Genomic DNA, 17870 nt, shown 5'->3' on the forward strand with positions numbered 1-17870 from the left:
TGAGAAGGTGAGAATGGTTTTCATTATATTTACAGAGCTGAACTTTTAATATTGAAAGAGAAAAGAGACTTCTTAGTACAGAGCAAGCTGTCATTGAATATGTTCCCTTAGCACTTTGAATATTTAATCAAATAAAAGAATGGTTGATTTCAGTTTTCCTGAAAAGAAACTATAGGAATTAACTGGCCAGGGAGGCAGCCTCAAACATATCCTGCAGGATATTTAGCATCTATAAATGTTTGCTAATCAATGGTATTCTTGGTCCTATGACTCAAGAAGAATATTTGAAATCATTACTATTTAAAAGAGCCAAATGGCTGTTTTCAATCTTGTAAGTGTATTTTTGATAAAAATATTAGTGACCTTGAATCTCTCATCAAATATGAAGAGTGTTAGTCTGAGAATGATTGATCCAAGTAGTCATCTAATGACGTCATAAAGGGTACATAAAATCTGAAGAGAAATCGAAGGAGTACCCACTGATTATTTTTATGAATTTGCACCTCTCATCTAGACTCTGTGCTGAGTTTTTGATACATGAGCATTTTGTTAGCTAGTGTTCTCTCTGAAAAGATATTTTGATAGGTCTCATTCAGCTAATTAATACAGTTAAAAATAAATATTTAGTGAGGTATTTAGTTAAGTATTCAAACCTTATAGAGTCACCAAGATATTCCAATAAGCTGGAAATGAATTGTACCTTAATATATCTGCCTTTTAAAATACAAGTGCAAAAACTACAGGACTTAATCCATTTGATTGAATTTTCACATAGCAATTGTGTGGGAGAACTTAACAGATGAAGACCATGAATTAATAAGGTCAGAATATTTCCGAAAACAAATATTGAATATTCTAACTTTTAGTTTAATATGACCATTGTTTTTATGAATGAAGGAATCAACTCTGAAATTAAGATGTAGGTCATTGAAAAAGTGACTTGATTTATAGATTTCTACTTAATAGACAGTTTTCCAACAGTATTGTATAATTTTTGAAGTCTGATCTAGCAATGTCAATTATATTTCACTAGAGTACTATCTATTACTGTACATAAAAACTCTACATTTGTTTTTCACGTAGCATGGTTCTCTGTATAAAATAACATTTGGGGATCATTATTTGTAACATGTTTTTTATTATTATTATTATTTTGATTCTTAGGAGCCCAAAGTAATTTCTTAGCTGATTTTTACTTTTCTTCAATTTATTCTGTTATGTGCACATAAACATTTTCTCCAATTTCCTGGTAAATTGTAAAAAGAGAAATTTGGTAGGTCATGTACATGCCCTTCTAAAATGAAAGAGGAGAAGAACAGTAGGGAGGAGGAGAAAAGGCCAAGTGTTATAGAGTGTGTCCATTGGTCTCCTACCAAAATACTGATTTATAATGTATGTATCCTTTTAGTCCCTTGGTGTGAAATGTATGGCTCTGCTTGTTCTCAGTGGGTTCAAACCAAGTTCAGAGTAGTGGGAAACTCACTGACATCCAAGGAAATCTGAAACTGGAATATGTCCCTTTATGTGAGTATGAATCTCACTTAAAGAACAAGGAAAATGCTGCAGACAGTATTAGAGAGTAGAAAGGATCCTCAGCTTTGCAGCGTTCTGCTATTTTTCCCTCTAGTTTTTTTTTAAATTACACAAGTAATACAGGAGTACATTCTCATTGTAAATGATTCAGTGTAGAAGTTTCAAAGTGTGAAAGACCTACTTCAATCTTCACCTTATGGTTTGAACTACAGCCTTAAAGTTCTCTTTTCCATGTATCTGTGTGTATACATATGCCATGATAGTTTTTAACATAAATTGGATCTTCCCATATGTATTATTTGGCAACTTCGTTTTTTAAAACTAATTCTGCATCTTGGAGCTTTTTCCATATCACTATATATAGACCCATAATATACCTGTATTTTAATATGTTTAATCACTCCCCATTCACGACACTTAGGTCATTTCCATCTTTTTATGATTACAAATGATAAAGCAATAAATATCCTTGTACCCATATATTCGAGCACACAAGTGAAAACTTCTTTCACACAAGTGAAATCTAGGCTAGATTCATAGAAGTGAAATTTTTTGGTCAAGGGTAAGGGTGCATGAAGTTTAAATTTTATTAGAGAGTAATGAACTGCCTTTCCAAAAAAGGTTTCAGTTTGAATTTCCACTGACAGTACAGGACAGACCCCACTTCCCAGAGTCCTAACCAGTAGTTGATATTATTTGCCCATTTTTCTGTAGCTTTGTGTATCTTTATAAGAGTTTTCATATATATACACATATACGTGTATACACATGTACACACACACACTGGATGTAAGTCCATACAAGATATATGTCTTTTGAATATGTTTTATATATTTTTGTCCCATTCTGTTTCTTGCTTTTTAACTTCATTTTTCTTATCTCTTGGAAATATTTAAAATTTTATGAAGTCAAATCTGTCACTTTTTTTCTTTGGGGATTTTAAGTTCTGTTGTTCACTTACTAAGCTTTCTAGATTTGTATCAATTAGCATACCTTTGGTTACAACTTACAGAAAACTCTCTCTCAATTGCTTTAAACAGTAGGGAAAAAGTATTACCTTCTGTATCAAAAGTCCGAAGTTAGGGCAGCTCTACAGTTAGTTAATTTGATGACTCAATAATATCATCAACGACCCTGGCTTTTCTCTCTTTCTAATCTTCATCTTCAGAAAGTTGACTTGGTTAGCTTTTCTCATGGGAACTAACAGAGTGGCTGCTCCAGCTGAAGGCATGCTGGCCAGACACACAATATGCAGCCTAGAGTCTCACTTTGAGAGCCCTCTCCAACCTTTCCCTTACGCCACAGCAGATTTCCCCTCATGTCTCATTGCCTAGAATTATATCACATTATCATGCCTAAACCAGTCACTAGCGAGAAGAATGACATTGCTACAAATGGCTAGACTCATCAGGGTTTACGTCTAAAATAAATGGAAGAAGATTGAGCAACTGAACAAAATTGGGGCTCTGCCTACCAAGAGAAATGAGTATTCAAGGGCGACCAATAGTGTCTGGCAAACCAAAATTATAAAGATGCCTTTCTAAGGATGCTCAGCATCACTAATCATTAGAGAAATGCAAATCAAAACCACAGCGAGGTATCACCTCACACTGGTCAGAGTGGCCATCATCAAAAAAAATCTACAAACAGGGCTTCCCTGGTGGCGCAGTGGTTGAGAGTCCGCCTGCCGATGCAGGGGACACGCGTTCGTGCCCCGGTCCGGGAAGATCCCACATGCCGCGGAGCGGCTGGGCCCGTGAGCCATGGCCTCTGACCCTGCGCATCCGGAGCCTGTGCTCCGCAACGGGAGAGGCCACAACAGTGAGAGGCCCGTGTACCAAAAAAATAAATAAATAAAGCTATAAACAATAAATACTGGAGAGGGTGTGGAGAAAAGGGAACCCTCTTGCACTGTTGGTGGGAATGTAAATTGATAGAACCACTATGGAGAGCAGTATGGAGGTTCCTTATAAAGCTAGAAATAGAATGGCCGTATGACCCAGCAGTCCCACTACTGGGCATATACCCTGAGAAAGCCATAATTTGAAAAGAGACATGTACCACAATGTTCATTGCAGCACTATTTACAATAGCCGGACATGGAAGCAACTGAAGTGTCCACTGACAGAAGAATGGATAACGAAGATGTGGCACATATATACAATGGAATATTAGCCATAAAAAGAAATGAAATTGAGTTATTTGCAGTGAGGTGGATGGACCTAGAGTCTGTCATACAGAGTGAAGAAAGAGAAAAACAAATGCCATATGCTAACACATATATATGGACTCTAAAAAAAAATGGTTCTCATGAACCTAGGGGCAGGACAGGAATAATGACGCAGATGTAGAGAATGGACTTGAGGACACGGGGAGGGGGAAGGAGAAGCTGGGACGAAGTGAGAGAGTGGCATGGACATATATACACCACCAAATGTAAAATAGATAGCTAGTGGTAAGCAGCCGCACAGGGAGATCAGCTCGGTGCTTTGTGACCATGTAGAGGGGTGGCATAAGGAGGGTGGGGGGGAGACGCGAGAGGGAGGGGATATGGGGATATATGTATAAATATAGCTGATTCACTTTGTTATACAGCAGAAACTAACACAGCATTGTAAAGCAATTATACTCCAATAAAGATGTAAAAAAAAAGTCTTTCTATATATTCTCCTAATAATGTGTGTGTGATATGTAATTTCTAGCTTTTTATTCTATCTAGAGTTTATATCTGTGTTTTCTGAGGTCAGGCTTCAACTCAATTTCTTTCCCCTAAGAGGTTAGCCTATTATTTCTACTGATTTAAAATTCTGCCTTTATTGTAAACCAGCTTCACATATTTACATAGATTTAAGGACTATCTACTCCACTGACATATTGGTCTGTTTCTGCCCTGTTTTAATTACTATGTTTAATTATTAAATTATGATGTGTAAGGACAAGTGCCTCCTCATTGGTTTTTTCCTAGGATGTATTTGCATATTCTTATAGAGTTTCTCTTCATATGAACCTAAGAATTAGCTTGTCAACTTCTGTTTTAAAGATCCTATTACCAAGGCTTCCCTGGTGGCACGGTGGTTAAGAATCCGCCTGCCAACGCAGAGGACACGGGTTCGAGCCCTGATCCAGGAAGATCCCACATGCTGCGGAGCAACTAAGCCCGTGCACCACAACTACTGAGCCTGCGCTCTAGAGCCTGTGAGCCACAACTACTGAATCCCGCGCACCTAGAGCCCATGCACCGCAACAAGAGAAGCCCGCACATCTCAGTGAAGAGTAGCCCCCTCTGGGAAAGCCCGTGCACAGCAGCGAAGACCCAAAGCAGTCAAAAATAAATAAATAAATAAAAAAAATAAAGATCCTATTACCAAAAGAATCTAAAAAAAGAAAAAAAGTGGATATATGTATATGTATAACTGATTAACTTTGCTGTACACCTGAAACTAATACAACATTGTAAATCAACTATACTCCAATAAAATTTTTAAAAAAGATTGTATTACCATTTTTATTGTAATTGCATTGTTATGTTAATTTTGAAAGAAATTTTATCTTTATAAAAAATTGGGTTTCCTCATCTAGGAATGTAGTATGTCTTCACAGTTGTTGAGGTCTTCTCTTATGTCTTCCAGTGAAAGTTTATATCAGTTGACTCTAGTCGTGGAGTTGCCACAAACTGTCGCTAACTGTGATAGACGACTTCTGCACATTTTAGGGTTTTGTTTCCTCTGGTTTTATTTCTCTGTCGATATTCTCTGTGGATATTTCTGTCTGTTTTATACTTTCCTCCATATATTTTGCTGATTTTATTTTACTTGTTATCCTATGTTGTTATACACTTATTCTTTTATAATGAGATATGGATGTGTAGATATAATTATAAAATACATGTATAGGTATGGTTGTGATGATGGTAGTGGATATGGATAGAGAGATAGATATCTTTTCTGTAACCATGGGATTTTAGGTAGAAGATAAGATGCCTGTGCTCAATATGCCATCTTGATTGATTGGCATTTCTTTATATTAATTGATAAACTAATTACTTAGAAGTTTCAAGGTATAATGTTTGTTTCTTAGACAAATATTGAGGCTCTTCTCAGTTCTGCCCCAAGGTGCTTATATAAAATATATTTTGGAAGACAAGACAGTAATACACAAAAAGTTATACACTTGTGCTTCTGCTGCTCATACCTAGACCTACAGGTGAATTGGCGTGATGGTAACAAATGGATGAAATGTATCAAAAAAGCTCTTTTCTTTGTTGTAGCTTAAAGCACTGAAGGATGCTACCAAATTAGCAAATGAGAATTTGGAAACAAGCCAGCTGACCAGAAAAACTTTACAGGATTATTATTGGCAGATAAGGTAGGTTTTAGGCCATTCATGTATTCATCAAGCATTTATTAAGTAATTTCTTTAGACAGAGTATAGTACAATGCTATGGATGATATAAAATAAGAAAATAACAATATCCTTACTCTCTTTTTTAAATTGAAGTATAGCTGATTTACAATATTTTATTAGTTTCAGGTGTGCAGTAAAGTGATTCAGTTGTATTTTTTTCAGATTATATTCCATTATAGGTTATTACAAGATATTGACTATAATTCCCTGTGCTATACAGTAAATCTTTGTTGCTTGTCTATTTTAGGTATAGTAGTTTGTATCTGTTAATCCAATACTTCTAATTTGTTCCTCCTTCCCTCCTCCCCTTTGGTAACCATAATCTTCTTTTCTACATCTGGAGTTTGCTTCTGTTTCGTGTATAGATTCATTTGTATTATTTTTTAGATTCCACATATAAGTGATGTCATATAGTATTTGTCTTTCTCTTTTTGACCTACTTCACTAAGTAAAATATTCTCTAGGTCCATATGTTGCTGCAAATTACACTATTCCATTCTTTTTTATGGCTGAGTAATATTCCAGTGTGTGTGTGTGTGTGTGTGTGTGTGTGTGTGTATTTTTTTTTTCTTAAGCCAATCATCTGTTGATGGGCCCTTGGGGGTTGTTTCCATATCTTTGCTATTGTAGATAGTGCTGCTATGAACACTGGGGTGCATGTATCTTTTCAAATTAGAGTTTTGTTTCTGTGTATATACCCGGGAGTGGGATTGCTGAAGATCCTTAGTCTTTAGGCAGTTATAGAAATGGTTCCAACCTTTTGTAAAAACTCATTTTTGTGTAAGAATATTTCATAGAGGTGTCACATGAAAGTAGTTGTAGTTTTACAGTCTATTTTAAAAAAATACATGTTGATTAAAAACTACTATGAGCTTATTAATACCTTTCAATTGACTTGGATTATATTTATCTCAAGTGTTTGTATATGTTTGAGAATTAGTCCACATACACATATGTGCAAGATATATTATTAATTCAGTCTAAAAACAATACTCAGATAGTATATAGAGTTAAGGACCCCTGTAAAAAAACGTGATCTACAAGTTGGGAATCATTGGCTGATAGACTTGTGGGGAAGAGAAGTTAGGAAAGAATAAAATAACTGGAAAAATAATTTCAGGACAACACATGATTATGTGTCAAGGAATCTTCAAAAGCAGGAAAGCTCTCTGGGAGGTACTTTTTGGGTAGAAAGTTAAACTGTGCACAAAGATATGACAACTGTGAGAGTGATTTGATAGTTAAAGAATTTCCCTGACTCTCTGCCCATTGACCTGAAATGGCTCTACAAGCTCTTAACCACTAGAGGCAAGTTGTTTTAAATAATTGGTTTCCTAGAATAACCTAGTTAAATGCAAACAATATTACTTGAGGAAGTTGACATATGTCTTGTACAAGTACTGGCACATAGTGAACTCTCAATAAATGTTAGTTGAATGAATGAGTGAATGAACAGAAACCTTCAGTATTTACAAAACAAACTAGTGTTATTTATAAAATTAACTACAACTTAAGGCAAAGAACAGTCATTGGCATAAGGAACACAGAGCAAGTAAGGAAGGACTGAGTAGCAAAGAGAGTGGTAAATATGTGGGTAAGTCTCAATGAACAATCATGTAGTGATGTAATGATGTCTTACAGGGTATAAAAATATAGAGAGAGTTAAAATATAAAACTTTTAGTGCTTCCCTGGTGGCGCAGTGGTTGGGAGTCCGCCTGCCGATGCAGGGGACACGGGTTTGTGCCCCAGTCCGGGAGGATCCCACGTGCCGCGAAGCGGCTGGGCCCGTGAGCCGTGGCCGTTGAGCCTGCGCGTCCGGAGCCTGTGCTCCGCAACGGGAGAGGCCACAGCAGTGAGAGGCCCGCGTACCGCAAAATAAAATAAAATAAAATAAAACTTTTAGAATGGAGTAAAGAATGGAGAAGGGTAAATGTAATTAAAGATATTTGCATTGACTAGGAGGAGAATAAAGGTAAAGCTTAATATTAGACTTTGATAAATCAAGGACTTAGATTTTAACTTATGACCTCTAAAGAAAGAGAATTAAAAAATATAACTTCCAAATCAATTGAAGAGGAAAATAGTATAATAAGAAAATACTCAAACAATCCAAAAGAAGGCAAAAAAAAAAAAAAAGAGAGAAAAGAGACTGTAGAGACTGAGGAGACAAGGAGAAAGCGTAAAAGAAAATGGTGGAGTTAAACCTAAATATATCTAAGTGAACTAGTTAAGTGATCCATTTTTATCTAGACTGGATTAAAATAATTGGATTTTTTTCTGGAATTTTTCTTTGTGGCAGTTATGTCTGAATTTTATTTTATTTTTATTATTTTTGGCTGCATTGGGTCTTCGTTGCTGCGCGCGGGCTTTCTCTAGTTGTGGCGAGCGGGGGCTACTCTTCGTTGCAGTGAGCAGGCTTCTCACTGTGGTGGCTTCTCTTGTTGCAGAATGTGGGCTCTATGTGCATGGGCTTCAGTAGTTGTGGCACATGGGCTCAGTAGTTGTGGTGCACAGGCTCAGTAGTTGTGATGCACAGGCTCAGTAGTTGTGGTGCACGGGCTTAGTTGCTCCATGGCATGTGGGATCTTCCTGGACCAGGGCTCGAACCCGTGTCCCCTGCATTGGCAGTCGGATTCTTAACCACTGTGCCATGAGGGAAGTCCAATAATTGGATTTTTAAAAATCCAGTTATATTTTATTTAGGAGAAACTTATCTAGAACATAGGGATATAGAAAGTTAGAGAACAAAATAATGGAAAAAACATGCCACATAAACACTAACAAAAGAAAGCTGGCATAGCTAAGTTAGTATAAGATAAAATAGATCTTTATGGCAAAAAGCTTTACTAGAGCTAGAGGGCCACATCAGAATATATGGTTTAATTCACACGTGTGCATACACACACACACACACACAGAGAGACATATACATATATGCATATCATAATATGGCTTCAAAATATATAAAGCAAAATTTGACAGAAATATAAGGAAAAATAGCAATTCACAAATGTATTGGGCAATTTTAACACATTCCTCTCAGTAACTGATGGAATAAATAAACCAAAAAATCTCATTAAGGATATAGAAGATTTGAACAACATGCTTAATAGACTTGACTTGGTGTATTTGTAGAATATTGTACCTAACAACTGCAAAATACCACTTTCTTCAAGAACACATGGAACATTTACAAAAATTGACCTTATGTTATCTCAACAAATCTCAGAGTCTCAATATATTCAAAGGATTTAAATCATTTAGTGCAGAAACCCAACACAAAAATGCAAAAAATATTGCTAGGAAATCTCCATATGTATGGAAATTAAGAAATACAGGTCTAAATAATTTGTTAACCAGAGAAGACATCATATTGATCATTGGAAAATGTTTTGAATTTACTGATAAACAACTAATATGTATCAAAATTTGTGAGATACAGCTAAAATAATTCTCAGAGGAAAATTTGACTATTTAAATACATATATTAGAGAAAAAGAAAGGTTGAAAATTAATGAGCTAAGCATCTTTCTTAGAAAGCTAGGGAAAAGGATAGAAGGAATGAAATAAAGAGAAGAGAAATTAATAAGGAAGCTAGGATAGAATCAACAAATCCAGATGTTTGATAAAAAATTGATAAACTCGGGACTTCAGTTTATGAGGTTATATTATCCTTGAAATTAAAACCTAACAACAACACAAAAAATACTGCAACCCAATTTCATTCATGAAATATGCTAAACAGAATTTTATCAAATAATATAGCTAAACTGTGGTCATTCCAGGAATGCAAGGATGATTTAATATTAGAAAATCAATCAGCATAATTTGCCACACTATAGTGTGTTTGCAAAGTCAGGAAACCAGTAATAGTATATTACTTCAGCATCCAGATAATCTGCTCACTACCCGTCAGGCAAAGTACCTCTAAATTTGAAGCAATGGTTCTAATTGTTAATCTGAAAAAATGTATAAGAAATATACTACAGAATGTCCAGAAAATCTGGAAATACATGGATGTTAGCAGAGCACTTTTGAATAGTGAAAAATCTTTAAGAGGTATGAATCTCTAAATGGAATTTCATTCTCTACATCAAGATGTGGGTAAAATTAAAAAAAAGAAGGGTGGGGGGGCCCAGAAGAGTTAGTACAATACATTCTTCCAGGCCATTTGTAATGACTTGTACTGTAGTTCTAATCCACTAACATATTTTTTAAAATTTATTTGTTTTTGGCTGCATTGGGTCTTCGTTGCTGCACGCGGGCTTTCTCTAGTTGTGGCGAGCGGGGGCTACTCTTCATTGCAGTGTGTGGACTTATTGCGGTGGCTTCTCTTGTTGCAGAGCACGGGCTCTAGGCACGCAGACTTCAGTAGTTGTAGCACGTGGGCTCAGTAGTTGTGGCTTGCGAGTGCTAGAGCACAGGCTCAGTAGTTGTGGTGCATGGGCTCAGTAGTTGTGGCTCATGGGCTTAGTTGCTTTGTGATATATGGTATCTCCCCAGACCAGGGCTCAAACCCATGTCCCCTGCATTAGCAGGCAGATTCTTACCTACTGCACCACCAGGGAAGCCCCACTAACATATTTTTAATCTAACATTATTGTAGGAATACAAAACAGCTCTATGACTTAGAAAAGGAAAAGGACTTCTCCCTACTACAGAGTATATTATGGACTTGGAAACAGATGAAATCCCTTCGACAACGCCAAGGGTTTACAAGCACCTCGATAAAGTTGCAGTTTCAGAGGTGAGTGGCTGCTCTATTTGTTCTTATAGGTCTCCTGAGGAGCTGCCCACGAATAACTGGGAATTCAAAGTAACTTGGAAAAGAAAATCCAGAAGCTAGTCAACTATTTGACATAGTCAACAAAGAACTTGTATCTTGAATGTATAAACAATACTTACAACTTAATAAGACAACTCAATTTAAAAATGGGCAAAAGATTTGAACAGACACTTCATTAAAGAAGGTATATGGATGGCAAATGAACACAGGAAACAATGCTCAACATTATGTTATGTCAGTAGGGAAATGTAAACTAGAACCGCAATGCGATACACTACACACCTATTAGAATGGCTAAAATCCAAAAAAAAAAAGAGAAAAGAATAGAGAGAAGAAAGAAAGAAAAGAAAAAGGCAATAACAAATGCTGGCAAAGCAACAGGAACTCTCACTGATGGCTGGTGGAAATGCAGAATGGTGCAGCTACTTTGGAAACAGTTTGGCACTTTTTGATAAAGTTAAACATAGACCCAGCGATCATACTTCTAGATGGAACATGTAAGTCACAAAAACATATCTAGTGGAGGAGATAGTTACAAATTAAAAACTTTGCTTGTTAATCACTTCTTAAGCTGTTTGTGAACCCACAGTGAAATAACTGGTTCTCTCCCACAAGCCGTTGTCCTGCGTCTTTTGTTTTTCAAAACTATAAAAGATTAGTATAATTTCAGGGAATTAAGAAAGATGTTTAGCTTTGTTGATTTTTTTTCCTGCTGTAGTAGTTTTTAACAAAAGTGCTTCTGACAGTTTCTAAACCTAACCCAGCATGGACTTTGTTTATCTTAGGCTCCTGAATTCATGTAAACTTGCTGACTTGTCTCTCATATTTTATACCGGTCTAATACACTCTTGCATTATGAGCCCCTCTTCAGAAAAGGAGAGTCACAGATGCAATAAGCTTGTTCAGAACAGTAGCTCTGGATCAATATTCCTGCTCACCACCTACTCTTATTCTACTAAACTCCGATCCCACTTGAGGCCCTTTGCATTTGTTCCTTCTGACATTTACCATTCAACTTTCCCTGTGGACTTTGGCTTGGGTTTGCCTCTCCAGATTGCTCCTGTAGACTTCTGAACTAAACCCCACAGTGTCAGTGATGAGTTTGGCCGTACAGGACTAGCTAGCCCCAGCTACGCTAAAATGGGGCATTTCACTTGATCGAAGTATCATTCTTTTTTTTTTTTTTTAAACATCTTTATTGGAGTATAATTGCCTTACAATGTTGTGTTAGTTTCTGCTGTATAACAAAATGAATCAGCTATATGCATACATATATCCCCATATCCCCTCCCTCTTGCGTCTCCCTCCCTCCCACCCTCCTTATGCCACCCCTCTAGGTGGTCGCAAAGCACCAAGCTGATCTCCCTGTGCTATGCAGCTGCTTCCCACTAGCTATCTGTTTTACATTTGGTAGTGTATATATGTCAATGTGACTCTCTCACTTCGTCCCAGCTTCCCCTTCCCCCTCCCCATATCCTCAAGTCCATTCTCTACATCTGCATCTTTATTCCTGTCCTGCCCCTAGGTTCTTGAGAACCATTTTTTTTTTACATTCCATATATATGTGTTAGCATACGGTATTTGTTTTTCTCTTTCTGACTTACTTCACTCTGTATGACAAGACTCTAGGTCCACCCACCTCACTACAAAGAGCAAAGTATCATTCTGATCAACTAGAAAAGCTGATGTTTGAAGGTGCTCCTGGGAACTCTGTTTCCAGGCTAGGTATATCACCAGCAACCTCACCACAGGCCTTCACCTTGTGAACCCTAATTGAATAAGCTTGTAGCCAGGCCTATGTGAAAGACAGTACTTATGACAGGAAGACCTGGGACCTAGACACTAAGCTCAGGTTATCTTTTCTTCATTTATTTGGTTTTGGGCATATCGAAGTTGATAAGCTTTTGAGACATCCCTAAATAAAGCAACTGAATGGGCAGCTGGATGTATGGTTTGTACTAGAAAGAAAAATGCTGAATTTTGTGGCAGAGTAATAGTAATTGAAGCCATGCGTGTGCATGAATCTGCTTAGGAAGAGGGTAGAGAATGAGATGAAAAGAGGGCCGAGAGCTAAATCTTGAGAAACTGCCTTGAATGGCTTGATAGAGGAGGGGAAACCAGAGGAGGGACAGAGAAACACCAGTTAGAGTGTTTTGCCACAGAGGCAAAGAAAGGGGAGTATTTTAAATAGGAGGGAGGGTTAATAGTGTTTAATGCTTCTGAAGTATCAGTTAAGTCTAGGACTAAAAATGTTCATTGGATTTCCTCACATGGAGGTTACTGATTGAGAAATTAGAGCAGGTTTGATGAAGTGATGGTGGCAGAATAAAATAGCAGGAAATTGAGGATATAGTCCTGTCTTCTCATTCAGGCAATAAATTTTCCTTGTCACATGTTACCAACACTACATTAAACTTAGAGAAACTGCCTGGGTAAGTAGCCACAGACCTTGTTGTATTTTGGCTACTGAACCCAAACCACAGCACTGGTAAGTAGCACGGTGAACCCAGATTCCTGTATATTGTCTTCACCTGTGTTCTCTGTTCGGCTCCTACTTGCCTGGAAGGGATCCAGATAACTGTCAAAGGGGCTTTTAAAAGATATAGAAAGAGCAATCTATTCAAGCAGGAAAATCCATGTCATTTCCCAGAGCTACTGAATAGAAAGGAGGAAGCTATGGAACCAAGATCACTGTCTCAGTGATCTCCTCAAAAAAGACCGCCTGTTAAAACACCTATTGCCTCAGTGCTGTACATTGCCTAAGTTACTCTACACTGGAATCACCTGGGAGAGATCTAAAAACCACTATTATGATTCAGTTGGTATGAAGTATGGTCTGGGCATCAGGAACTTTAAAAATATCCCCAGGTGAGTTTAATATGTGACAAAGTTTGTGAGCCCTTGGATTAAACAATAAGTTAAATGACTTTCATATTGATTACCCTGAATCAGAGGAAAACAATAATAATATTTGTTGAGTGTTTGTTGTACTCCAAGCACTGGACTGAGCACTCTACATGAATTAGTGCATTTAATTCTCATAACAACCCAATTTTCAGATGAGAAAAGTAAGGCATAGAGTACTTAAGTAACTTGCCCCAATTCCATAGTGTCAGTAATGGGTCTGGGCTTCAACACAGGTAGTCTGGTCTCTAGCCCATATAGGTAGTATCTACACTAGGTTCCCTATATTTCACTGCAAAAGGCAAAAAGCATATGATATTTTACAATGATAATGAGATATACTTCACATACCATACAGTTCATCCATTTCAAGTGTACAGTTCAATGGTTTTTAGTATGTTCACAGCATTGTGCAAGCATCACCACAATTATCATTTTATAACATTTTAGGCACCCCCCCCCCATAGAACTATCTTCCTATTAGCAGTCACTCCTCACGTGTATAGATATAGTTTTTGTTTTTCTTGGGTATATACCTAGGAATGGAATTGCCGGGTCATATGGTAACTCAGTGCTTAACATTTTGAGGAACTGCCAGACTTTTCCAAAGCAATTGCACCATTTTCTATTCCCAACAGAGTATATAATACTTATCAAAGAATCTCCTTTTTAAAAGATTAAAAATAAAAAACTGAACTTTGAACTGAAAAGAATAAAAAGTCAACTCCCAGACCAATTATTTTCTGAAAGGGTTCCAGAGAACTGGGGTTTTGCTGGACTACTAATAGAAGAGGAATAATAGTAATACCTATTTCATAGGGTTGCTGTGAGAATTAAATGAGTTAATACGTATAAAGTCCTTAGAATATTGCCTGGCATGTGCTTAGTAAGTACAATGTAAAAGTTAGCTGCTGCTACTACTAGTAGTAGTACTGGTGGTAGTAATAGTAGTGGTGGTAGTAGTAGTAGTTGTTAGTGGTAGTGGTGGTGGTGGTGGTGGTACTAGTTGTAGTAGTGGTAGTAGTAGTAGTTGTCATCATTGTTGGTGGTGATACTAGTTGTAGTAGTAGTTGTCGTTGTTGTTAGTGGTGGTGGTGGTGGTAGTTGTGGTAGTGGTAGTAGTAATGTCATGAACTGCTTACTGTTTATGCATAAACCCCAAGGAGTATAACTGAGATTTACCACTTAATATTCCTATAGTGTCCTGCCCTTACACATGCTCATGTTCTCACAGCTTAAAAAATATGAGAGGGACTTCCCTGGCAGTCCAGGGGTTAAGACTCCATGCTTCTAATACAGGGGGCATGGGTTCAATCCCTGGTCGGGGAACTAAGATCCTGCATGCCATGTGGCACGGCCAAAAATTTTTTTAAAAATATGAGAGGAAGCAAAATGAGAGGAAACATGGCATGTGCCCTTAAATTTGTGTCTTCCATCCCCCTTGGTTACTCATTCTCACCAGAGAGGTTTCTTGATGTCCTTAGAAAAGGCTGAAGACACTAAGTAGGGAGAAATCTGTGAAAACTAAGAACAAGTTTATGAAGTTTTGTGTATATACATATATATGTGTGTGTATCATATTGATAATTTCCTTGGGATGTAAAATTATTTTATGTAAGAAATTGTGGTGTGTGTGTGTGTGTGTGTGTGTGTGTGTGTGTTGGCAAGATCTCTAACAACTCTCAAATCCATTATTCCTGCTTTAAATAATTCTATTTATTATTAATTAGGATGAAAATGAATAAATGTAATGAACAAAAACAAGAAGAACTGTCAAAAATGTATGAGACTCAGAAGAAAACTGAAGGAAAAGCATTTAAGAATGGGGAGAAACAGGAGGTATTTATATTGCAAAATAACATTCAACTCATCTTAGCTAGTTATAATATTTGTTTGGTAGAATAGGAAATCTTGGTATTTGTAACAGTTACCCAAGAAAAGGACAAATATAAGAAATAAAGTGTAATTTTAAGAATAATTGTCCTAAGCAGTGAACTTACATTATAAATTATATATTTATTTTTCTGTTTCTAGAGCTTCTCATATTTAGCTTCAGAATTTGAAGAAATAGATATTGAAAGAATAAATCCAATTACCTTGATGCCACAAATTTCTTTCACAGCAGAATTAACAAACTTATCTAGATGTTCACTGTAAGCATTTTTAAAGGATTATTTCTTCATTATATATTGTCTAGTAATTGTATTGTTTTTCTAATAACGTTAGATTTCTTGAGTGAGTACCATATACCAGGCACTTAGCATGCTGAGTTTAAAAAATATATTTGCACATTTAATTGCCACTATAGCTCTATGGTATTATCTTCATCTTACAGATGGGGGTCACACTTCTAATTAATGACTGAGGTGGGACATAACCCAGTTTAGTTTGATGGTTGTTTTTTGTTTTACTATGGTAGTAATTTTTGTTCAGGTATAGATAGGTGGAATATAAAGCCACTGTGAAAAATAAGGTTATACGGTCACCCTTGCTTGTTGAAGGACCTCCTGGATTTCATAGAAAGTGTTTGGTGTAGAAAGGGCCCTCTGGACAATTTTCTACTTTGACAATGCAAGCTTCTTTCCTTCTCAGTTGTGACGTCTTCCTTGAGCTTTAAGGTTTTCTCCCTACTCCTAGGACATCCATGCATAAACAGATGTCATGTCGATCGCCATTTCTCCCATCTCTAAGCCTTTGGATCTCATCTCCCTTAAAGAGGATGTAGGAACTTAGAGCACTGAACTAGGTACAACTTTCCAACATCTCTGTCCCATGGAAAACTTGGTACAGATTCATCTCTGAGTACTGTGAATGTGCATCATTTAGCATGGTGTTGGAAGGTAGTGTGTGCCCAATAAATACTCATCTTCATTAAATGAATGAATAGGTGGTTAAACTTTTAAATGAACATAAAGAGTAGCAAACACAAAGGCACAATTATCATTACCTTCTTTCTGACTAGAGAAGTGCAGCAGTGAAGCAATGTTTTATTTGTTCTACACCTACTTCCAAAAAGGGCCCAAGATGATTTATTATGTAAGACACCCATGCAAAAGGACCATCTAAATGAGGACAAGAGAACAGCCATAAAATGGAAGTTGGAAGTAAAAAGGAGAAAGAGAAGGAGGAAGATATTTGTGCTGGAAAGCCTAGGCTAAAACTTAGTGGAGGTCAAGGCAAAAGGCAATATAATGCTTTATATCTTTTCAAAGCTATTGTTGTGGCATTGCTGTCATTATCCATTTAAAATGTCCAGTTGAATAAGAATTGATTCTTTAGAAAACAATAATATAGGGCTTCCCTGGTGGCGCAGTGGTTGAGAGTCCGGCTGCCGATGCAGGGGACACGCGTTCGTGCCCCGGTCCGGGAAGATCCCACATGCCGCGGAGCGGCTGTGCCCGTGAGCCATGGCCGCTGAGCCTGCGCGTCCGGAGCCTGTTGCTCGGCAACGGGAGAGGCCACAACAGTGAGAGGCCCGCGTACCGCGAAACAACAACAACAACAACAAAGAAAACAATAATATACTGATGTCAAGGGTAGAGGTGAAAGGAGTACAGGGATTAAAGAAAAATTAAAAAGAGTTTACAGGTGAAGAAAAAGGCAAGATTTCATGAGGATAAATATAACCCCGAATTAACAAATTTTCATAAGCTCATTATTTAAACTACTTTCAGAGGACTTATTTTATGAAACTATTTCTTTAAAGGTAATTGGGAGGAAGGTCAAAAAAGGCCTACAGGGAAACAGGAAGAAATCTTTTGTCCCATAACCCTCTGAGAAGATTACAGAGAAGATGAGCAGATATGGGGGCAGGGAGATACTGGCCTATAGGATGATAAGGATGGAGAACAGAAGGGGATTTTATTTTTCAACCTATGGCTTATCATCCAACTGGTCTTCTACCTTCTGAAAAGCAGGATTAAGTCTTAAATATCATTAGGTCAGTTGCCTTGCAGCTGAGAAGATATTCAGTAAATGTTGGTTGAGTGAACAAATGGATGGATGGATTGAAGACTCTCTTTGTAGTCTCATATCATTGAATGGATCAATTTCTTCCCCAAAAAGTGTTTTCATAGAGCCCCAGGAAAGTAACCTCTCTGGCTTGCCTGTCTGATCTTTGGGTTCAGAGAAACAATGTCCCGGGGAAAAAAAGGTATACCACCTAAAGCCTAAAGAGATTCACAAAGACCTTTAAGAGGACACAGCAAGCCTATTGACTTAGAGCCACTTCCTTGAGGTTAT

General features: G+C 37.2%; 1 protein-coding gene across 1 annotated transcript; it reads left to right on the plus strand.

The window, feature by feature from the left end:
• Positions 1 to 5440: 5440 nt before the first annotated feature.
• On the plus strand, positions 5441 to 15524 carry LOC114904570 (protein CC2D2B-like; the record flags this gene model as incomplete). The annotated part of the gene is made up of 4 exons (XM_029238696.1): positions 5441 to 5479; positions 5801 to 5898; positions 10545 to 10685; positions 15359 to 15524. Coding segments are annotated over exons 1-4 (444 nt in total), but the record flags the coding sequence as incomplete, so codon positions are not given.
• Positions 15525 to 17870: the final 2346 nt, after the last annotated feature.

Source organism: Monodon monoceros, unplaced genomic scaffold (assembly GCF_005190385.1).
Source record: "Monodon monoceros isolate NGI ecotype Baffin Bay Population unplaced genomic scaffold, NGI_Narwhal_1 Contig3335_ctg1, whole genome shotgun sequence".
Classification (NCBI taxonomy): Eukaryota; Metazoa; Chordata; class Mammalia; order Artiodactyla; family Monodontidae; genus Monodon; species Monodon monoceros.